This window comes from Terrapene carolina, unplaced genomic scaffold (genome assembly GCF_002925995.2).
Source record: "Terrapene carolina triunguis isolate 2854851 unplaced genomic scaffold, T_m_triunguis-2.0 Scaffold25, whole genome shotgun sequence".
NCBI classification, from domain to species: domain Eukaryota; kingdom Metazoa; phylum Chordata; order Testudines; family Emydidae; genus Terrapene; species Terrapene triunguis.
The window spans coordinates 1,229,378-1,253,940 of record NW_020664376.1 but is presented as its reverse complement, the minus strand read 5'-3'; the positions used below and the strand labels follow the sequence as shown (position 1 = coordinate 1,253,940).

Below are 24,563 nucleotides of genomic sequence, written 5' to 3'. Positions count from 1 at the left end.
ACATTTTGCTTTCAAAGATTCCATTTCAGGAGTACCAATGTTCCTGAAAATTTCCCAAGAAAGATGGCAGAGCTATTAGAGAACATAAATGGGGTACTCCTTTTTAGGGACAACACATCAGTGGAAGAACATAACAAAATCGTCAGTGAAGTCCTGACCTAAACCAGTGAGTACTGATTCAACCTAAATAAAGAAAAGTGTGTTTTCCAATGTGAATTTTTGGAACAGATGGAATTAGTCCTATCCCCAAGAAAGTAAAAGTAATTAGAGAACTGAATGCACCAACAAATGTACCAGAACTGAGACGCATACTGGAGATGGTAAACTATCGTGGTTGATAGTTGCAAGACTTTTCTACAGTGACAAAACCACTGAATGAACAACTAAGGTCCAATACTTCCTGACTACGGGGCCCAAATCAGGAGACTGCCTTCAAAAGGGCAAAGAAATTATCTTTAGAACTGGGGTAGTTAAATTCTACCACGGTCAGTGCAGATATCAGTAACTCTGGCCTTGGTGGTGCGTTATTGCATCTACATGGATCTGAATGGAAACCATTTGCATTCTGCCCTCATACACTTACAGAAGAAGAAAAATGATATGCATAGATTGAAAAGGGGTTCCTGGCAAGTGAATGTGCATGTGAGAACTTTTACAGATACATGTGTGCGAAGAGACTCAAATAACAACACCTATACCAGACAGACCCTGGAAAAGGCTAACACCAGATTTGTGCGAATTTAGAGGACATCATTACCTAGTTGTAGTGGATTGTTTTTCTAGATATATTGAAATAATATATTTGAAAGATACAACAAGTTGTAGTGTTATTGAGAAATTAAAAAGCACATTCACCAATTTTGATATTCCACAACAACTAGTGACAGACAACACACCACAATTCACCACAACTGAACTTCAGTCATTCTAAACCAAAGGTGGTTTTGAACAGATCGCTAGCAGCCCACATTACCCACAAGCAAATGGAGAGTCTGAGAGGGCTGTACAGTCATCCAAGAAAATATTGAAGCAGGAAGATCCATTCCTTGCTCTACTGAGCAACAAGTCACTACTGTTAGCAGCTACTGACTACAGCCCTACCCAGCTCCTGATGGGCAGGCAACTCAGGACTGTTCCAATCCTGGAAAACAATCTAGCTCCAGCATGGCCAGACCTGAAAAAAAGTAGCCAAGTCAGATCAACAAGCAAAAAGAGCATATGAACACTTTTATAACTGATGTCACTCAGAAAATTGCCTGTTTGTGTCAAAGTGGATAGAGGAGAAGGATGGAGAACTCCAGCTGTTGTAAAGGAAACGAATACCTCACCCTGATTATACACTATTGAGACAGACCATGGAGAGTTCAACAGAAATCGTCAACATCTTCAGTTTGTTCCAGAGACCGAACAATCCACTGAGCAAACTCTACAAGGTGCAGGTGCAGAGCTAGAAGAAAAAGATTCACCTATTCCAAACCTGCCAGAGACAGCCCTTGCAAATACAAGTCAGCCTATATAAAATAAATAAACATATTTGGGGGGAGGGATAGCTCAGTGGTTTGAGCATTGGTCTACTAAACCCAGGATTGTGAGTTCAATCCTTGAGGGGGCCACTTAGGGATCTGGGGCAAAATCAGTACTTGGTCCTGTTAGTGAAGGCAGGGGGCTGGACTCGATGACCTTTCAGGGTCCCTTCCAGCTCTAGGAGATAGGATATCTCCATTAATTTATTTATTTTTTTGAGAGATGATGGAAAGTTTAAACTGTGTTACAAGGTTTAGTCACTAGGTGGCACTGTGTGAAGACTATAGCTGCATGTCTTTACTAAGTGTTGGAGCCAGTCTTTTTTTAAACTAATTAATTTATTCTTTATTTTACCAGTGACGTTGTTACTGGTGTCTATTTTGCCTCTGTGTGACAATCCTGACATAGACCAAGCTGGATCTTTCTCATTTTGGCACACAAGACTCCAAATTCCATCATCTACACAGAGAACACATCCAGCTGCTCTGACTGCACCAATACATTCCAGATCTCTTTGCATCCATCCCTATGCCATCCTTGAGACCTATCAGATCCTGCTGATGTTTGGACTCAAGCCCCCAAAATGCACTGCCAAAACAGACAGTCCATAGCTTCTCTCCTAATATGCCAGACAAATCTAGAACCTGACCAGTTCTGGCACAAGGCTGCTGCAAAATCCTGTATATGGCACCTGGATCCTACTGGATCCAGGCAATTTTTGGCCTCCCAAAGCACAAATCCCTCTACTGAAATATAGAACATTGTTGACCTCCTACGCCATCAGAAAAACCAAGATCCTGACACACTCTGGTGTGTAATTTGCACACACACATCCTACAATTCGATCCAGCTAATATTTGCTCCACACTTACAGTTTTACCCTCTAAATAGAGAACAAGTATAGCCACTCTTATTCTGATATAGATTGGTGTAATCATGTGATAAAACTGCTGAATTCTGCCAGATCCTGGCATTTTTGGCCACGACCCCAAAATGTATTTTCTTCAGAGACATGTGCAGCATAGACCTTTACCACTTGAGCTAAAGGACTAACTAACTACAAATACAATATTTAGTAGCATGCAATGATCGTTGTCCTCTGCAGACCAGCCTCTAAAGGAGGATGTGTAACACAGCTAGGTTACATGTGCATGTATGGTCATATTTTACAGACAGCACAGCTGAGTAGTTAGATTTGGCAGATTATTTGTGAGAGACAGTGTGGTTAATTGGCTATGGCTTTGCTAGTATAGCTATACTGGTATGCTATGCTGCCAAAATGCTCTTAGTATGGATACAGCTTATATCAGCAAAACTGTGCTTTGCACCAGTATAATTTATTCCAGCCCCTCTGTGCAAAATAAGCTGTACCAGCAAAAGGACAGTTTTGCTGATACAACTGCATCTACCCAAGGGACTTCTGCCAGCACAGCTATGTAAGTCAGGGCTCAAACCTCTTCACACACCAGACCAACAGAATGACACTGGCAAAGCTGTGTAGTGTAGACCAAGCCTGAGATGTGGACCTGCCATATCAGGACTCTGGGATCTGACCCCAGTTTGGGTAAGCTCTCAGTGGGGTATGAGGCTGTGTTGGCACAATAGTTCTGGCTATCTGTGACTGCTGATACCACTCTGATGTGTAAAGGCTCTGAGGTGTAAAGGCTGCCTCTGTCTCTAATGGGCCCCGTGAGGAAGTGGTTATAGTAACTGGAAGAGGCCAGCGGAGTCTGGAGGAAAAGAGCAGTAGGGAAACTGCCACACTGCTGCCCCTAGTGTAGAAAGACTCTCCCCCTTGTGGGGGCAGGAGAAGAACGGTGCAATTTAAGACTGCCTGGCTTCTCTTCATGCAGCTGCCCATCTAGTGCTGTTTTCTGCTCCTAGAAACTCTCTCTAAGACTACTGTGATGTACTCTACACGTGGCAACCCTTTAAAGCCACCCAGTAACTGAAACTGATGCTGAATGTGGTGACTTGCCTGGTAAGCAGAGTAGCTCTCTTTGAGCACATACAATCAGTGCTCCCTGATCTGCACTGGTTGCTTATGGCTTCCCAGATAAGTTTAAGGTCTTGACTTTGACCTATAAACCCCTAAAAAGCTCAGGACCCATCTACCTGAAAGAGTGCCTCAATCCTTGTGCTCAGGGAAGGGCTCTCTTCTGGCTTCTCACTTTCTTGTGAAAAGGATCCTGGAAGAGTGCTGGGGAAAGGGGCTGGGAGAAGGTCTGCTGTAAAATCAGGTAGCATATCCCTATAACTGGATAATTTCCTATACACATTGGTTTGTGATAATCCCATACCTGGTATGCAGGATTTTTTTGGTGCTCTACACCTGGCTGCATGTGCTCTCTATTTAGCAGGATTAGTTTGTGTATGAGGCCACAGATGGGCTGGATCCAGCAGGTGTCTGCATACCAGCTACATGTTTTTTGAGCTGCTACTGCACTGGGATGTATTGGAGCCTGGATTTTCCTGGTCAACTAAGAGCAGTCAAATAGAGTTGTCTATTTTGACAGTACGGCTTGAGGAAGGGGAAAAGGGGAGACAAAAACTGGTAGGAAGCAGCAGGCTGGATAATTGTGTTTACAGTGCTATTCAGCCAGGGCCGGCTCTGGCTTTTTTGCTGCCCGAGGCAAAAAAGCCTCCCGCCACCCCCCAGCGGGAAGCGCGGCAGGGGAGGGCGGCGAGGCCGCTGCGGCTCCGCTCTCCCCGGCGGCCAGAGCGCCAGGGGGAGGGCGGCCCCGCTCTTCCTGGCCTGCCAGAGCGCCAGGGGGAGGGCGGAGAGCCCGGCCGGGGCCCCGCTCTCCCCGACCGGCTGGAGCGCCGGGGGGGAGGGCAGCGAGCCCGGCCGGGGCCCCGCTCTCCCCGACCGGCCGGAGCACCGGGGGGAGGGCGGAGAGCCCGGCCGGGGCCTCGCTCTCCCCGACTGGCCGGAGCGCCGTGGGAGGGGCGGCCCCGCTCTTCCCGGCCGGCCGGAGCGCCGGGGGAGGGCGGCGAGCCCGGCTGCGGCCCCGCTCTCCCTGGGTGAGCGCCGCCCCCCTCCAGGTGCCGCCCCAAGCACATGCTTGGAGGGCTGGTGCCTGGAGCCGGCCCTTTATTCAGCAAGAATGCACAGAAGTCTGCTCTTTTTTTAAAAAAAAAATACAAATTACAAAACCCAAAGTACTTGTTTTCATTTGTAAGGCCAGCCGTGGCTGATTTACATCCTACCTGTCATTTCTTACATAGTATTGAGACTTTGGTCCCCCCATGTCCACTCCACCAAAGATGCCAGCTTTGCCCATTGTTCAGTTTTCCAATAAGTACCTCTGCACTTTCCCCCATGCTGCCTGTAAAGGTGTGGGTTATCCCCACATTCCCCCTTGTGGTCCAGTGTGGCACTGCAAGTATGCCCCCCTTCATTTCCCCAGATTGGGGTGGCAGTAGGTTCACATTACCAGTTTGAGGGGATTGGGGCGGGGTGGGGGGCAGCTGCTGGCTCCAGCCTGTCTCTTAAAGGGAGAGTACACTCTTTCACACTGCTCTTACACATGGAGGAAGCTCCCGATGAAATCTACATTTTCTTTCCAGCCACAATGCCTGCAAAAAACTCAACTTGGGGCGGGGGGAAGCTGGTGCTCTGTGACCACTACTTATTATGCTGACTGGTATTGTCTCGTTACCTTGTGCTCATCTTAGCCATTTATTGTATCCACCTGTTGCCTCTAGCATTATACTTAGAATGAAATTCTGGCCACACTGAAGTCAATGGCAAAACTCCCAGTGACTTCAGTAGGGCCAGGATTTCCCTCTTAGACTTAAGCTCCTTGGGACAGGAACTAATTTTTGTTACATGTTTGTACAGAACCTATCACAGTGGGATGCCATTCTCAACATCAACAATCAAAAGAAAGAATTAATAATAAAGAAGAAATGGTGCTGCTGCATTTCTTCTGTACTTAGGTGGTAGAATTTTTGGCCTTAGAATGAAAGCTAAGCTGATATAGCTGGATCCGAGTGCTGGCTATGTGATTTTGTGCTGCAACTGTGCCAAGTTGCAGAGGGTCTACATCAATGGTTCCCAAACGTTTTAGTAAGGCATCCAAACAACTGCATTTTGTCTTTTTTTTTATGACCCATCCAGGATCCAAATTTCGGGATGGGGGGGAGAAATAATAGGCCAGTGTCCTCCTCCACTGCCACCTCCTCACCCTGCCGAGGGGCTACTGACCATCCTCAGCAGCATCCTCTACCCTGGCACCACAACCCTACTCCGGCCGGAGAGGTGCAGAGGGAATGCCCCAAGGTGTCGGGGGCTAGTATTTGAAGAGTTTTCCCTGCACTCACCCCACAGTGATAACTCCTTTCTTGCAGGGCTGGGCCTAACTCCCTGCTCTGGGAGTTGCAACCTGGCACACGAGTTCACAGCATCTCTCTGTCATGATGGAAGGGCGGCCGGGACATATTTGAGTGAGTGGCATTGCAACCTGCCCATTTGGTGTCAGTGCCACTCAGGTTTGACCTATGCCATCCCTTGCAGCACCGTTCAGGTATGGCCTGACTGCTCTTCTGTCATGACAGAGGAGCAACCAGGCCAAACTTGAGTGGCACTGTGACCCCATGTACCAGGTCACAACACCCAAAGGGGGGTTGCTGGGCCCAGTCCCGTGGGACAGAAGCCACTTGTGCAGCATAAGTGCTGGGCAGGCTAACTCTCCAATCTCCCCAGGCCTCTCCTCCACACCGATCCCATGACCCATTTACCTCCTTTCCACGACACAGCCCATCCTTTAGGAAACATTGGCTTAGATTTTTTGATGGATTAGAAGTTGCTACATTTTAAAAAAAAATTATGTAGACAATAGAATTTTGGAGAAAGAATATGGCTAAAAAATAGCAGGCTCCAGTAGAATCCAGACACCAGATATGTGTTTTTCATACGCTGTTAGGCTGGATACATCAAGGTCTGTTTTACCAGTGGTGGAATGGTGGCTACACTTGCAGGCTGAGGCCTGCGGTGAAAAAAAAAAGGCAGGTTCTGGCAGAATTCAGGTATGTCAGATCTGTGTTATTGTGTCACTGTTCACCAGACCACACTTGCCTCAGGATACACCAGGGTCTGTAATTTTTTGGTATAGGTGGAGCAGCTGGCTGTGTTCTGTATTTAGATATTGGAATTTGGGGCTTGAGTGCAAAAATTGGCAAGATCCAGCAGGATCTATGTTTTGGGTCTGGGTTTTTGTAGTGCTGTGGTGCTGCAATGTGCAAAAATCCAAGATCTTTGGTGCAACAGAAGTGTCTGGACTTGTTCTCTCTTTATTTGTTCTGAATATCTTCTCTGTGTAGGCAGTGCAGGAATATTTTGATACATACAAGTGGCTGGATGTGTTCTTTATGTAGGAAGTGGAAGTATTGGGGCTCTGTACTGGTTTTTTGCAATACTGTTACATGGGGAATTTTTTCGTGGCAGCCGTATTCTCTACGTAGCCAGTAGAATTTGGGGGCTTGAGTGCCAAGATTAGCAGGATCAGGGTTTTTGCAGCATGCCAGTGCTAAAATGTGCCAGATTCCAAGATTTTTTGTGTGCACTCTAACTAGCCAAGTGTTTTTTTTCTTCAGGCAGAACTTGGGGAGCTGGGTGCAAAAATCAGTAGGATCCAGTAAGCCTGGTGGAGATCCAGATTTTACCTCTTTCTAAAAAGCATCTGCTTGAAGCGTCAGCATAAAAGGTGTATAAAATTTTTATATACCCAAACATTTCCCCCCGTGCAATTGGAGGGGTTGTGTAGTTTGACATGTGGCCCAAAATATATCCAAAGGATCCAAACTGTTGGATTTGTGCAGTATTCTTCCTCCCCCCTCCCCCCCCCCCCCCCCCCCATTCAACAATTCTGTACAAAGGAGAAATGTCTTAAACATCCGATCACAAGTAACCCTGATTACCAGCCTACTGCGAGCTTGATGAAGTCCAGAAAATCCATCACTGACTGATGCTTTCCCTGTGTAAAATCGGATTTTTGTATTTTGCTAATCCCTAGTTACAATCTGTGTCCTGCTCTTTGTGATCCACCCTGCAATCAGAATCCAGCCTGCCCAGATGCAACCTGGGACATTAAAATAATTCTTGACGTTGGAAAACCGTAATTTATTAGCCTCAATCTTAGGGAAGGGACGTGATTTCTGTGCACAAACTTTTTGATCCCTCCTAGGATTCTGCTGTTTCCTTAGGTTGAGGAGTGCAAGGTGCCTTCCACGGGAAAGCGGAGACGTGAAAGTGGCCCAGAACGGACACCCTGGAGCACCCACTGCCTGCTTTGGATTGTTTTCTTTCTCCCAGGATCAGGGCGAATTTCTAGGAGATGCTCCCATACATCCTCTGGATCTTTTTCTTGGCAGTTTTGAAAGCAAGAGGGGAGCTGCCATTCATTGCAGAAAACAATGCGGCTATGATGGTGAACTGGTAAGGAAACATGTTTTTGTTCTTTAATGGGAGGCAGCTTGCTTTCCCCAGGGGGCTCTTTGCTATTAGGGTAACGACTGTGATTATTTCTACATGCATATCCTGGATGCTGATTCTTTTGGCTTATTTAGCAACTGTTTTATGGATATTGAAGGGGTTGGGAATGATTAGAACTTGCAGGGAAGTGGATCATAACTTTGCTTTGTGGTTGCCTTGTACTATGCAGAGCAAGGTTGTCCTTGCTTTGGGATTGTTTGAGGAGTAAACAGCAAGCCCAGCTGGGCTCAGAGTGGGTCCCACCTTCCACAGAGCTGTTTGTTTGTTTGTTTAATTTTGAATAGAGAGCTTTAAGCACCTTCATTCCTTAATCCTACCAACCTTTGTGATTATGTGTGTGTGCGGGGGAGCGGGTTGTGCACATGATAAAGTGTCCTAAATATCCCCTCCAAGGATAGCCCAGGTTACCAATCTGGTTTACACCTTCTCCTCAGGGTCTCAAATTAGACCTCAGAGCCTGTCATTTTTAGCCAGTGATAGGGGGTGCCAGGTCCTCACAATAAATATGTCTCAGTGCTTTACTAGTGTTAATTTCTGCCAGAGCATTGTTCAAATCTGCATTCTAAAAGCCCCCTGTGAATGAAGCCATGGGGGGAGGGGATGGCTTTGTTTAAAGACAGGATATTTTTGGTTCCAATCACAGGAGCCCTTAGACTCTACTTCATTAATTCTCTCAAGACAAGTATATTATATAACCTGTTAAAGCCTCTGTGCTGCGGAACCCATGTAACTGTCGGGGCTGGTCTGGCGTCACCCTCCCAGGTATCCCCCACCCCCATCAGAGCACAGGGCTGCCCTGACATGGAAGCCTTAAGCAGGAGGCGAGGGGGGGAAGGGGGGCCTCACGTGGGTGGCTGGGCTGGGATTAAAGCTTCTTTGCCTCTCTAATGCTGCCACATCTGGCGCCTCCACTTCCAGTTACGGAGGAAATGGGAATCCTTGGGGTTAGCACCTCCTCTCTGGCCACGTGGTACCCAGGACACGCTGCAAAGGCCGGCAACAGCTGCCACCTTCCCTCTTCCCCCCTCCCCCAAACGGTTCCATCAAGCAAATCACTATAAACCTAGGATTGGTACAGATCTAACGGGTGGCCAGTGTTTGCCTCCTGGAGCTGTTCCTCCAGCAGGGAAATAAGCCAGCAATAGTGCTGCGATTTCAGCAAATACAGCAGGACCTCAGAGTGAGGAACACTCTGGGAATTCATCGCTCTGAAATATGTGCTGTTCCTAACTGAACAAAACCTTATAGTTCTTTCAAAAGTTTACAAAAGTTTGCAGCTGAACATTGACCTAATACAGTTTTGAAACTTTAATCTGCAGAAGAAAAAGGTTGCTTTCCTTTATATTTTTAGTAGTTTATGTTTAACACAGTACTGTACTGTATTTGCTTTTTTTGTTTTTGGCCTCTACTACTGCCTGATGGTGTACTTCCGGTTCCTAATGAGGTGTGTGGTTGACTGGTCAGTTTGTTGCTCTGGTGTTCGTAACTCTGAGGTGTTACTGTACAGTTGCCAAGACTTGATATGCATTTCCCTAGTGCCCCCACCAAAGAGCCAGGAGCCTGTATACATCTCCTCACTACACCTCCTTTTCCTGTTAGCAACTGTGTGGTGGAAAGATGCATTCTACCACACCTGTACTGGTACTGATGTTTTCAGTTCCTACAGTCTGTCCCATCAGATGATACTGGTTAAGTCGTGAACCATCTTCTGCAACCACCACAGATGTAGCGGTGCTATTAGTCCAGACGTAGACCACTTCAGAATTGGGGTAAGCATCTGTTAATGGAAATAAAGATGACAGGTTAAAACAGAGATTAATTTCCTAGTGGACTCTTAGATTATATAGTTTTGGGAAGGGGAGGGGGAAGAAGAGAGGAGTGACAGCAGTTAAGAGAAACAAATAGATATGATATAACTATGCTCCCATATGTCCGGCTCACAAAGTATTAGGTCGAAGCCTTCTGACATAACAGATGTGTGGGATGGTTTGTAAAAGGCTGGAACAGTGGAGTTACAAATATAATCCTTTAGGGCCATTTGATTTGGGAGAGCTTTTGACTGGAAAAATGAAATGTGCACGGAGTGTTGTGGGGGTGTGCTGGCTGGTATATATGCCTGGCTGGGGTTGGTGAGAGTGTGTGCACATTGGGGTGGGGGGAAGGAGCGGAGGCTGATGTGTCTGCGTGTGTGGAGAGGGTTGAATTGTGTGTGTGCACATGTGTATTTGATATGAGTTCTCTCTACCTAATATTTTTTATCGGAAGGTCCTAAGAATCAAAGGCAGTGGCAGAGTTGCCAGCTCATATGACTTTATTGTGAGTCTCACAATATTTAGCATTTTTTCTTCAAGCCCCAGCACCTGGATCATGTTACTATATGAGAACTTCAGCTTTCACAGTTAAAAAAAAAAAAGTTTGAAGCCCTTGTGGCTGCAAAGGAAAGCTTGAAAACAACAGTCCTATAGTATTAAAAAGCAGGAGTAGGGTGACCAGACGTCCCGATAAAATCAGGACCGTCCCGATTTTGAGCTGTTTGTCCCGCGTCCCAACCGATCTCTGATCGGGATGCAATTTTTGTCCCAATATTTTGTGCCGCCAGGATCACTCAGCTTTTTCTTTTTTTCCCCTCTCGGACGGCTGGCAGCACTCGGCTTTTTTTTTTATTTTTGGTCCCCTCCCCCTCCCCCCGGTCCCAATATTTTCTTCATCTCATCTGGTCACCCTAAGCAGGAGGAAAATTAAAAGAAAAAGCTGTGGTTTTTAAGACAATCTCATTATTTTGGGTTGCCTGTCTTATAATTTTTGAATGTTTAGGGTCGGCAATGGGGTTGCAAGGAGCCAGAGACTGTTTTACCAAATCCTCTTGAAAAACTAATGACAGGGCATCGATTTCCTTGCAAAGAGAGTGCAAAATGCAGGTGTGACAGACATGGAAATGCTTTGTAATAATGTAAGAATATTTATATGTAAACTAATTATTAACATACATTTATATTGGGGGTAGTGGAATGTTTATTATATTCTCACATTCACTGGGGTCTGTGCAGGGTTGCAGTACAATAGCTTCTCAGATTTAAGAGCATCCAAGCACACACTTGAAAGATAACAGGGGAAACCGGTGGTGTTAGCTTCAAGGATCCTGTATCCCATCTTCAACAAGTTGTAAGCCTTGTTTTTCTAAAGCTGGTAGCCTGTCTTGGAAAGCAGGGACTCAGAGAAGGACTTAAGGATCATTGTTCACAATCACCTGAGCATGAGCTCTCAGAGCAATAGTGTGGCAAAAAGGGGAATATCAAATAGAAGTAGGGAAGGGATCTTGACTCGTACACAGCATTGGTGAGACTGCTACTGGAACACTGTATCCCGTTCCGGGATCTACACTTCAAGAATATGGGCTAGGAGCTTGCTCTCTCCACTCCACACATCAGCCTGGTATGGCAGTGCTTCCGGGAACGGTGCACCCTACTCCCTTTTAGAGGGAGGCAGTGTAGCATTGGATCGGGACTGAGGAGATCTTGGTTCTATTTCCAGATCTGTCACTGGCCTGTGGGGTGACCTTATTCAAGTCACTTCACCTCACTCAGTTTCCCCATCTGCAAAATGGGGATAAAGATAGTGCCCTCCTTGGTGAAGTGCCTGGAGATTTAGTGATGGAAAACGTGCTATATAAGAGCTAGGTGGTTTTATTATTATTATTAAGGTTGTGGAAATACTAGGGATCGGCAACCTTTCAGAAGTGGTGTGCTGAGTCTTCATTTATTCACTCTAATTTAAGGTTTCGCGTGCCAGTGATACATTTTAATGGTTTTAGAAGGTCTCTTTCTATAAGTCTATAATATATAACTAAGCTATTGTTGTATGTAAAGTAAATAAGGTTTTTAAAACGTTTAAGACGCTTCATTTAAAATTAAGTTAAAATGCAGAGCCCCCCAGACTAGTGGCCAGGACCCGGGCAGTGTGAGTGCCACTGAAAATCAGCTCGCGTGCCGCAAAGAAGGGCCACAAGAATGGTCCAGGGTCTAGAAAATAAGGCTTCTGATGTGAGGCTTAAGGAGCTGAACTTATTGAAGAGGAAGTAGAAACGTGTCTTGTTCACTGTATGCACAGGTATTCGCACATGGAAAATGATCTGAGTGTGGGGGATTTTCAACTTTGTTGAGAAGAGCCTAACAAGATTACGGCTGGAAGTTACAGTTAGACAAATTCAACCTTGAAATAACACACGATTTCCCAATGGTGAGCGTAATTAAATATTGCAACAGCTTACCAGGGGAGGGACTTGACTCACCATCACTTGGAGTCTTTAAGACATGACATATTTCATAACACATACTTTCATCTGGCTTCTGGGCGAAGTTCTGCAGCCTCTGTCAGCGGGAGGCAGTGGGGGAGATCAGGCTGGGGGATCATGGTGGTCCTTTGTGACCTTGGAAGCTGTGGTTCTATGAATTCCCCCTTCCTTCATGGAGCATGGGGAGAACAGGAATGCCAATATAGCCCTTGACATGCTCAGAACACTTTCAGCTTTGCACTAAGACAATGCCTATAACCAAATCTCATGTTTCAGGGCTTCGAGGGTCAGGAAGGATTTTTTTCCCCCAGTGCACAATTGGCCAGATGTGTTCTGGGTTTGTTTGGGTTTTGTTTTCCACCTTCCTCTGAAGCACCAGAGATTGGCCACAGCTGGAGACAGGAAACCAGACAGGGCAGATGAGTGCTCTGAGGTGAGAATCCTCCTTCCTAGATGCCTGGCTCACATGACTTGCTCACATGCTCAGGCTCAAACTCTTCATCAGATTTGGGTCAGAAAGAAATTTCCCCACAGGTCAGATTGGCAGGGACCTTGGGACATTTTGCCTTCTTCTGCAGCATGGGGCATAGTTCACCTGCTGGGATAATCTAGACATATCTCACCTAATCAATTCCCTGCCATTGCAGGGGTATTGGGCATTGGTGACATATCGGTCACTCCTGTTCTCTGTATCTGGCACACAACAGTTTAGTCTAACTAAATTCTGAACTCAATATAGGGTATCTGGGTGAAATGGAATGATATAAAATAAGTCATACTAGGTGGTCTAGTGGTGGCCTTAAACTCTATTAAACTATGAAATCAAAAAGGACACTGAAGAGTTAAAAAAAACATTCTCAAGAGAAGAAAGGGGGTCAGTTGTTAAAAGCTTCTCAACTGACTCAGGTTAAGGTGACCAGGTGTCTGGTTTTCAACTGGAACACCCGGTCAAAAAGGGACCCTGGCGGCTCCGGTCAGCACCGCTGACCGGGCTGTTAAAAGTCTGGTTGGCGGTGCTGAAGAGCTAAAGTAGGCTAGTCCCTACCTGTCCTGGCTCCGTGCTGCACCCTGGGAGTGGCCAGCAGGTCCGGTTCCTAGGCCGGGAACCGCGGCCAATGGGAGCTGCGGGGGCGGTGCCTGTGGGTGAGAGTAGCGATTCATGCAGAGCTGCCTGCCATGCCTCCGCCTAGGAGCTGGACCAGCTGCTGGCCATTTCCGGGCCGCAGCCTGGTCCGCGGTGCCAGGACAGGCAGGAAGCTGCCTTAGCCCCCCTGCTGCGCTACTGACCGGGAGCCGCCAGAGGTAAGCTTGTGCCCAAACCCTGAGCCCCAACCCCCTGCCCCAGCCCTGATCCCCCCCACAAACCCAGAGCCCCTTCCTGCACCCCAAATCAACCCCAGACCCTGCACCTCCAGATGGAGCCCTCATGCCCCCTACACCCCAACCCCCTGCCTCAACCCACAGCCCGCACCCCCAGCCGGAGTCCTCATCCCCTCCTGGACCCTAACCCCATGCCCCAGCCTGGAGCCTCCTCCCGCATTCTAAACCCCGCATTTCTGGCCCCACCCCACAGCTCGCACCTCCAGTTAGAACCCCCTCCCGCACCACAACCCCCTGCCCCAGCCCAGTGAAAGTGAGTGAGGGTGGAGGAGAGCGAGCCACCGAGGAAAGGGAAATGTAGTGAGCAGGGGAGTAGGGTCTCGGGGAAGGGGCAGGGCGGGGGCATGGCCTCAGGGTAGGAGCGGGGCTATGGTGTTTGGTTTTGTGGGATTAGAAAGTTGGCAACCCTAACTCAGATAGAGCCTTTGTGGAGGGAGTCTGAGGGAGTTGGCAACTCTTAGAGAAAGGCAGGCCTGCTACAGACTACTTTAGTATTATTTTAAAATCTATTTTCTCTTAAATGCTTTTTGTTTCAATAAATAATACTTTGCTTTAAGATGGCTGTCTGATCACTGGTTACCACTGTCATTGCTCCTGGAATCATAGAATCATAGAATATCAGGGTTGGAAGGGACCTCAGGAGGTCATCTAGTCCAACCCCCTGCTTAAAGCAGGACCAATTCCCAACTAAATCATCCCAGCCAGGGCTTTGTCAAGCCGGGCCTTAAAAACCTCCAAAGAAGGAGACTCCACCACCTCCCTAGGTAACGCATTCCAGTGCTTCACCACCTTCCTAGTGAAAACGTTTTTCCTAATATCTAACCTAGACTTCCCCCACTGCAACTTGAGACCATTGCTCCTTGTTCTGTCATCTGCCACCACTGAGAACAGCCGAGCTCCATCCTCTTTGGAACCCCCCCTCAGGTAGTTGAAAGCAGCTATCAAATCCCCCCTCATTCTTCTCTTCTGGAGACTAAACAATCCCAGTTCCCTCAGCCTCTCCTCATAAGTCATGTGCTCCAGACCCCTAATCATTTTTGTTGCCCTCCGCTGGACTCTTTCCAATTTTTCCACATCCTTCTTGTAGTGTGGGGCCCAAAACTGGACACAGTATTCCAGATGAGGCCTCACCAATGTCGAATAAAGGGGAACGATCACGTTCCTCGATCTGCTGGCAATGCCCCTACTTATACAGCCCAAAATGCTGTTAGCCTTGTTGGCAACAAGAGCACACTGTTGACTCATATCCAGCTTCTCGTCCACTGTGACCCCTAGGTCCTTTTCTGCAGAACTGCTACCCAGCCATTCGGTCCCTAGTCTGTAGCAGTGCATGGGATTCTTCCATCCTAAGTGCAGGACTCTGCACTTGTCCTTGTTGAACCTCATCAGGTTTTTTTTGGCCCAATCCTCTAATTTGTCCAGGTCCCTCTGTATCCGATCCCTACCCTCTAGTGTATCTACCACGCCTCCCAGTTTAGTGTCATCTGCAAACTTGCTGAGAGTGCAGCCACACCATCCTCCAGATCATTAATAAATATATTAAACAAAACTGGCCCCAGGACCGACCCTTGGGGCACTTCACTTGAAACCGGCTGCCAACTAGACATGGAGCCATTGATCACTACCCGTTGAGGAACAGAATTGTCAGGCCTGCTGAGGTAATCACAGTGGATGTACATCAGACTGCAGCTTGGGCCAGCTCTGAGAATGGAGGAATCAGATGTCTCCATCCTGACAGAAGTGATGCCTCCAGGCCTGGGACCTGAGTGGGGCAGGGGTAAGGTTGCCAACCCTCCAGGATTGTCCTGGAGTCTCCAGGAAATAAAGATTGCTCTTTAATTAAAGATTGCGTCATGTGATGAAACCTCCAGGAATACAGGGTCCACTTGATGAGCCCAGAGGTCCTGTTAGTCAGGGAACTGTGATAGCAGATCAGCAAAAATTGTATGCAAAAGTCTTGTGTTCTTAAATACAGATGGCTACTCTTCAGTGCAAAGCAGCAAAGAGGAAGCTGCAGTGTGCTGGAGGCTTTCCAGGCTCTTAACAGCTTTGTTAAGATATTGCCACCAAACTGAATAAAGGTTTGGGTGATTTCCTAACCTCCAGAGAAATCACTCCCTCTATAAATACTGCTAAATCATCCCTATTATGGATGATTTCACCTGGGAGCTCACAAAAAGTATATGAAGATCAATCTTTTCTTTTCTTTTTTACCTTTGCAATGCCCCAAACTACTTGAAGCGTCAGGGCCTGCTTTTTTTTTTAGTAAAAAGGGTAATTTATCTCACTACCTCCTCCCTACAAGATTTCTATTCCCTTCCTCCACTTCAGTTTACCCACTGTGTTCTATGCTATCAACACACTCCATATTAGTTTTCAGGAAAAACAAAATACAAACCAAAAGTGAAATCCTTGCAAGCTGCATGGAAACTTTTTAAAGACGCCATAATAGAGGCTCAACTTAAATGGATACCCCTAATTAAAAAAACAGAGAGAACCAAATAAGTGCCACCATGGCTAAACAACAAAGTAAAAGAAGCAGTGAGAGGCAAAAAAGGTATCCTTTAAAAAGTAGAAGTTAAATTTTAGTGAGGAAAATAGAAGGAGCATAAACTCTGGCAAGTGAAGTGTAAAAATATAATTAGGAAGGCCAAAAAAGAATTTGAAGAATAGCTAGCAAAAGACTCAAAAAGTAACACCAAACATTTTTTTTTAGTACATCAGAAGCAGGAAGCCAGTGGGACCACTGGACAATTGAGATGCTAAAGGAGCACTCAAGGACAATAAGGCCATTGTGGAGAAACTACATGAATTCTTTACATCGGTCTTCAAAGCTAAGGATGTGAAGGAGATTCCCAAACCTGAGCCATTCTTTTTAGGTGACAAATCTGAGGAACTGTCCCAGATTGAGGTACCATTAGAGGAGGTTTTGGAACAAATTGATAAATGAAACTGTAATAAGTCACCAGGACCAGATGGTATTCACCCAAGAGTTCTGAAGGAACTAAAATGTGAAATTGCAGAACTACTAACTGTAGTTTGTAACCTATCATTTAAATCAGCTTCTGTGCCAAATGACTGGAGGATAGCTAATGTGATGCCAATTTTTAAAAAGGGCTCCAGTGGTGATCCCGGCAATTACAGGCCAGTAAGCCTGACTTCAGTACCGGGCAAACTGGTTGAAACTATAGTAAAGAACAGAATTGTCAGACATATAGATTAACATAATTTATTGGGGAAGAGTCAACATGGTTTTTGTAAAGGGAAACCATGCCTCATCAATCTACTAGAATTGTTTGAGAGGTCTACAAGCCTGTGGACAAGGATATAATGATCCAGTGGATATAATGTACTCAGATTTTCTGAAGGCCTTTGACAAGGTTCCTCACCAAAGGCTCTTAAGCAAAGTAAATTGTCATGGGATAAGAGGGAAGGTCCTTTCCTGGATTGGTAACTAGTTAAAAGATAGGAAACAAACGGTAGGAATAAATGGTCAGTTTTCAGAATGGAGAGCGGTAAATAGTGGTGTCCCCCAGGGGTCTGTATTAGGACCAGTACTATTCAACATATTCATTAACAATCTGGAAAAAGGGGTAAATGGTGAGGTGCCAAAATTTGCAGATGATACAAAACTACTCAAGATAGTTAAGTCCAAAGCAGACTGTGAAGAGCTACAAAAGAATCTCACAAAACTGGGTGACTGGGCAACAAAATGGCAAATGAAATTCAATGTTGATAAATGCAAAGTAATGGACATTGGAAAACATAATCCCAACTATACATACAAAATGATGGGGTCTAAATTAGCTGTTACCACTCAAGAGAGATCTTGGAGTCATTGTGGATAGTTCTCTGAAAACATCCACTCAATGTGCAGCGGCAGTCAAAAAAGCAAATGTAATGTTGGGAATCATTAAGAAAGGGATAGATAATAAGATAGAAAATATCATATTGCCTCTATATAAATCCATGGTATGCCCACATCTTGAATACTGCGCGCAGATGTGGTTGCTCCATCTCAAAAAAGATATACTGGAATTGGAAAAGGTACAGACAAGGGCAACAAAAACTATTAGGGGTATGGAACAGCTTCCATATGAGAAGAGATTAATAAAATTGGGATTTTTCAGCTTGGAAAAGAGACAACTAAGGAAGGATATGATAGAGGTATATAAAATCATGACTGGTATGGAGAAAGTAAATAAGGAAGTGTTATTTACTCATTCTCACAACACAAGAATTAGGTGTCACCAAATGAAATTAATAGGAAGCAGATTTAAAACAAACAAAAGGAACTATTTCTTCACACAATGCACAGTCAACCTGTGGAACTCTTTGCCAGAGGATGTTGTGAAGGCCAAGACTATCACAGGGTTCAAAAAAGAATTAGATAAATTCATGGAGCATCGGTCCATCAATGGCTATTAGCCAGGATGGGCAGGGATGGTGTCCCTAGCCTTTGTTTGCCAGAAGCTGAGAATGGTGACAGGGGATGGATCACTTGATGATTACCTGTTCTGTTCATTCTCTCTGGGGCACCTGGCACTGGCCACTGTCAGAAGACAGGATACTGGGCTGGATGGACCTTTGGTCTGACCCAGTATGGCCATTCTTATGTTCTTATGTAGATTAAGTGACTGCTTGAATCTGTGAGCAGTCTATAAGAAATAGCTCTGAGAGGTGTGAAATGCCCCATGCATCCCAATGGGGCGTCAACATTGTTGATGATATCACTTCTGGTAATTTTAGCAGACACATCCAGTTAATATGTGCTTGTCCCACAGTCACAGATTGCCTCCCACTCTTTCGTAGGTGCCAAAACCTCCAATTACCCCCTACCCAACTGGTATAACTTCTGGCCTCCTCTTTAACAATTTATGCAATGCAATTATGCAGTGTCAGCTTGAAAATTGCTGGTGTGGTGATAGCCTAGAATAAAATCAATGGAATATCAAGATAAGGCAGGTGATAACATACTGATTATCATAATGAATTTCACAACAATCTGTTTTTCTATTTAAAATAAGGTTCCATAAGGCTTCCAATCTGCCCTGCCAGAGTGCCACAGAACTTAAACCCATCTTGTGTGTGGTTATGAGAAAGCCTTTCTATTTGAGAGATAAATGATCTATCTTGGTCCACCCTCTTCCATGCTTCCTCCTCCGCCCCCACCAGGAAAATGGGGCAGAGTAGAGTATTATAGAATATCAGGGTTGGAAGGGACCTCAGGAGGTCATCTAGTCCAACCCCCTGCTCAAAGCAGGACCAATCCCCAACTAAATCATCCCAGCCAGGGCTGTGTCAAGCCTGACCTTAAAAACCTCCAAGGAAGGAGATTCCACTATCTCCCTAGGTAACCCATTCCAGTGCTTCACCACCCTCCCAGTGAAAATTTTTTTCCTAATATCCAACCTAAACCTCCCCCACTGCAACTTGAGACCATTACTCCTTGTTCTGTCATCTGCTGCCACTGAGAACAGTCTAGATCAGGGGTAGGCAACCTATGGCACATGTGCCGAAGGCGGCACGCAAGCTAATTTTCAGTGGCACTCACACTGCCCAGGTCCTGGCCACCGGTCCAGGGGGCTCTGCATTTTAATTTAATTTTAAATAAAGCTTCTTAAACATTTTTAAAACCTTATTTACTTTACATACAACAATAGTTTAGTTATATATTATAGACTTATAGAAAGAGACCTTCTAAAAAGTTTAAAATGTATTACTGGCACGCAAAACCTTAAATTAGAGTGAATAAATGAAGACTCAGCACACCACTTCTGAAAGGTTGCTGACCCCTGGTCTAGATCCATCCTCTGTGAAACCCCCTTTCAGGTAGTTGAAAGCAGCTATCAAATCCCCCCTCAGTAAGGTAGACAATTTTTGTTAAACTACTGTCAGGATATCACTGATGGTGAAGTAAAGTGAAAGAGAGGTTGGGAAACTTGAGGGATATGCATGTGTATCTGCAGACAAAATGTGGCACGTATGATGGTCTAAAACGTATCTCATTTCATTCAAAGCAGATTCAGATTCAAGACCAATAAGCCATTTGGGAAATTTTCTTTCTCTCAGAACTCAAATGATTAATTTGCTATTCTTTAGCAGAATATTTCTGATTTCCTAAAGGAGGAAACCCGGTTTGAATCCTCCTCCCTCCTCCTCGAAGCATACACTACCAACAAAAAAGAAAGAAGGTAGAGTTTGGGACAATAATATAAAAATATAGAAGTGTTTGAAACTATTAAAAGCTTCAAAAATGAGTGAGTGCTAACTGACAGATGTTTCCAATGAGCATTTTATAAAAGGCTAGAGAGAATTCTGACTTACTATCTACCAAAACAATGAAATGAAATAATTTCTGCTGGTAACTCCTGGCCAATGAGCCATGCCCTAGTTTTTCAAAACTAACAAACACTCCAAGAAATTCAAAGACAGTGGAGTTCCCCTCTCCCTTTTTTTGTTTCTTAATGTGGATGGCAAGAGTCTTATACAAGGCCAAACACACTCATTCATTTCTATGAGTGGAGGGGAGCACCCACAGCCTTGTGAAGGGAGGACAGCATTTCTAACTCTCATGGGTTTTTCTGTGTGTGACAGGAGGTTGGCTGGGGCTGGAGCCTGTCTGGCAATGACACAGGAAGCTCCAACCCTCTTGTGAATTTCAGTCCATTCCCCCCGCCGCCCCCTTTGGTGGGCTGCCTGCCCCACTTGCCCGCTTCCTGGGAAAGAACAGCCAATCAGAGCTGCTGCAGGAAGCAGGCAGAGCTCTCTCCCCATCCCCTCAGCAGCCCCACACCATTTTCACAGGAGGTGATGGAGGAAGAGGGAGCTAAAAAGCCCAGCAGCTTAGGGTGACCCCACTCCCCCCTGCAACACTTGGCCTGGGACAGGGCGCAGGGAATGGGAATAAAGAGCACTGAGAGCTGCCCCCCCTCCAGCCTAGAAGAGGGAGAGGGGACCCTGCTGGCGCATTTCCCCCCAGCTTGGGAGGGGGGGTTGAAGAGCCCAGGAGGAGCAGAGGTGAGATGGGGCAGAACTGATGTGGGGGCAGAACTGATGCGGGGGCTGGGGGCACAGGTTTGATTTGGAGGTGTGGGGGAGGGAGAATTATTTGCTGGGCAAGGGGTGGACAGATGTGGAGGTGGAAGCGCCTTCAGGGTGGACCAAATTCACCTTCCCCAGTGCATTTGGGTGTGATGGCAACACTAATGATCACAAACACACACTGGGGAGAGACAGGGGGAAGTTCAAAAATCAAACAGACCCCAAAACCCACTATAATCTTTTTTTAAAGTCTTATGATTTTGGGGGGGTCAATCTCATGATTTTGGGGGTCTGACTCATGATATTTGAACCTCGGGGGTTTATGAATACTGCTATAAGGAAGTATGAGACAGTGTCTGTAACAAGGCAAAGCACTAGCCTGAAAAGGCTTAAAGGATCCCTGCCTATCACATATGGAATATGTATATAAGGAAGTGGAAGCTCAGCCCTGAAGCTCAAGTATGTCCTGTTTTTCCTGGCTGGTGCAGGCAAGAGAAAAGCCTTTGGCACAGGAGCCAGTGTTAGTTAGTGGAGAGGCTTTATTTTATTTATGTCGTTCGTGGTCAAACAAATAAATTGTGTCCTGAGACAAGGCCTTAAAAGGACATGGGTGTGGCATTTGCTTCCCCTCCCATGCTGGTGAAACAGCCCACCAGTTTACAATGCCGGCTCCCCAGCATGTTCCTTGGAGCTACTCTCTATGTGGGGGATCTGCTGGTGGGGTTATCTGCTTGCCAGAGGATTGTCCCTCCTACTCAACTGTTAATGAATGAGTGATATTTTAATCCAGTCAGCGTTATCTACCCACTTCTCCCAACCACCTACTCCCAACCTCACCTGATTGACGGGAAATTGGTGAACAGGAAGTCCGTGGGAGCATGACTCCTGCTAGAGCCACGCTGTTATAGAAGGTGGGAAAGGGAATACAGGCAGCAGTGCAAAGACACAGGGTATCCCTGGCCTACAGTGGCTCTCCTAAATCAATGGGCTGAACCACCCATGTTTGTGGCTGTGGATAGGTATTCTCAACAGTGCAGTCACTTGGAAAATACAGCACTCAAGTCCAAACTTTTAGAGTTTCATGGCCCCTGCACTTAAAATACCCAGATGAGGATGATTTAGGCCAAACCTGCAAGTCAGTGGGAGTTTTGTGTGTGTGGATTATTTCCAGGATCTGACCTTAAATCACCACCCAATTAAAAATAATAATTACCTGTACAGCTCATCCATGACCGTTATATTTTATACCCAAGTGATAAAATACAAAACAATTTAAGAAGAATTTTGCATAATTTATAGAAAGCTAAAGATCTATTGTATCCAGTAGCTGCTGCATTGCTAGATGCTACCAAATTCTAATGTGTGGTGTAACATATCCCACAAATCTGGACCAAATTTGGCTTTAAATTTAGTAAAAAAAATTACTCTCAAACCACTAATAACTGGTTGAAGAAATAAAGAAAGATGTTCCATAGAAAGCTACCTTCACTCTTCCATTCTGTTTAGGCTACATTCTCATACTCTATCACTATGGCATACAGTATTGATCACACCATGGTACCATTAGAGTACTTAATCTTGGAACTGCTGCTAATCCCTATCAGAAGTAGTCTACTGTAGAGATCCCAGGGCCATTAATTGGTAAAGATGAGCATAAATTATCAGATTACACAGATGGGATTCTTTTAATTACAAAGGATTTTATCTGTCATGCAATCCAAAATATTTGAATGTTGATATCTTTTTCTGGTAAGATTTGGGGATATCATTTTAAAGGTTGAAATATTTTTCTTATGGAATTGGGCTTCATTTGTTTTTAAAATATGGAATTTGAACTGTACAAACCAAAAATACGTTTCACTTGACATAAATTAAACATGGAGTTAAGGAATTTTGTTAAGGCCAATCTGGGTTCTGTTAATCAGAGAGCCAAGAGATAGACTTAGCAGAGCTTCCAAACCTTACCCTTCTTGGTCAATTTGTGCTTTAAACAGGATAATGACACTCCGGTTAATTGATCTGTTTTTTGTGTTGCTTATGCAGGTCTCCTGACTTATTTACAAGAGATTGTTAAAATAGAATTGCTGAGTTCCAGGTTTATTGCCTTTTGAAGACTTCTGTACCAAATATATTTGTTTGCATAAAAAGATTCTGTTAGTAACTGATGAAAACTCAGCCTACTCTCCAGGAATGAAACTGTGCTCTTTCTGGTTTGTGCATCAACATTAGTTATAAATAAGGAATCTGTACTTGGTAGTGCCTGTGCAACCGAGGGCAAAATTTAGCTCTGCAATTGGAACTTTTACTTAAAATTTTTGTTGATCATATGTGAGCCAGAATACAATCCAGCTCACACATCACTAAGTGCTAAAAGGAGAAAGAAAAGTAGTAACAACGTAGTTTTGTATAAAAACTAAGGCAATGTGGCACTGAATACGGACAGAGCAGGTCTGTTTCATACAGGCAGTTTTCAAAGTAGAACTGTAATTTAACTAGTGTGAACAAAAATTGTATCCACATATCTATGGAATGATAGCCTAAAATGAATATTTTTGAACAGTATGCTGATTTACAAAACAGGATATTCACATTGACTCTAGTGGGAATTATGGATTCACAAGGAGATTTTAGGAGGTTGAAATTATTTAAATTCAGATTGATCATTTGGCCTTTAAACTAGCATAGGGTTTGGATAAATAATTTAAATTGAGCATGGTGATTTGCATAGCTAAGTGACTTGCAGGGGAAAGACTAGGGACTAAAAAGTGGGAAAAGCCCATCGTGAGACATTTCTGGATGATGTGATGTAAGCTGTATAGGATGCTGAAGCCAATCTTGCGAGCAAATTCTTAGCCATGTGTTTGTCCATGGGAAACAAGAATGAGGGCAGCACATAGTTACAAAATGGGCATTTTCTAATTTCAAGCCTACTAAAAGGATCGTAATTTTTGTCCTTCCCAAAATTAAAAGAAAAATATGGCTCTATACTAAAGGCAATATTCTCCAGCTAAAAAGAATGTTCTTAGATTCTAGCCTTCCCTTTCCACAGGAGACAGAACAGGACATTTTAAAATGTGTCAGACAGACCTCATGAGGCTTCATTACTAAGCAACAGTAAGATACTACTGTGATTGGAACTATAAAAAAACCCTAAAATAGACAGCTAGAAATGGCTGTATATCAGATTGTGATTTGCAAGCCATCACAGTCAAGGTTGGAATGGGAATATGAAGTAAATGTTTCTTACTCTGAAAAGAAATGGAGCTATTTACTGCACTCAGATTATAAGATATTTAGATATGCAAGCTTGACATTAATTCTGTGTTGCCAACACATGATTTTTTTGGTGACTTTCGCTATATTTGGTGTTTTTCTTAAAGCTCCTTCAGCTTCTGGAGGGAGATGGTTAGGAGAGAATCTCAGTTTCCATTAAAAAATAAATAAATAGGAATCTAGTCCTCATGGTTGTGGAGAAAAGCTTGAAAATGTGACCTGAGTGCATCCTAAGGGCTCAGGAACCAGAAGGCAAATAATATATATTGGGTGCTTTTAATTTTTTAAAATCTCATGATTTTTGAGGCCTAACATGCTTTTTGAATGCTTAGCTGACTATATCGTTGACTACTTAAAAACAATCAATCAATTGACTATATTGGAATCCGGAGCTAGTATGTAAACTAAAATATACAAGTACGAATTGGTACTGATAATGTACAAATACTAATGTACACATGTACTCATAAATCACTCAGGAACATCTTGTCAAGTATCAGAGGGGTAGCCGTGTTTGCCTGAATCTGTAAAAAGCAACAGAGGGTCCTGTGGCAC

General features: G+C 44.8%; 1 protein-coding gene across 1 annotated transcript in view; it reads right to left on the bottom strand.

The window, feature by feature from the left end:
• LOC112113111 (gamma-aminobutyric acid receptor subunit alpha-5-like) overlaps nucleotides 1-24,563 on the bottom strand; it is an 86,840-nt gene that overhangs the window by 5,536 nt on the left and 56,741 nt on the right. The window contains exon 6 of the mRNA XM_026650322.1: nucleotides 9,654-9,797. Within this exon, the coding sequence (XP_026506107.1) occupies nucleotides 9,654-9,797 (144 nt within the window). The remainder of the gene's footprint in view (nucleotides 1-9,653; nucleotides 9,798-24,563) is intronic.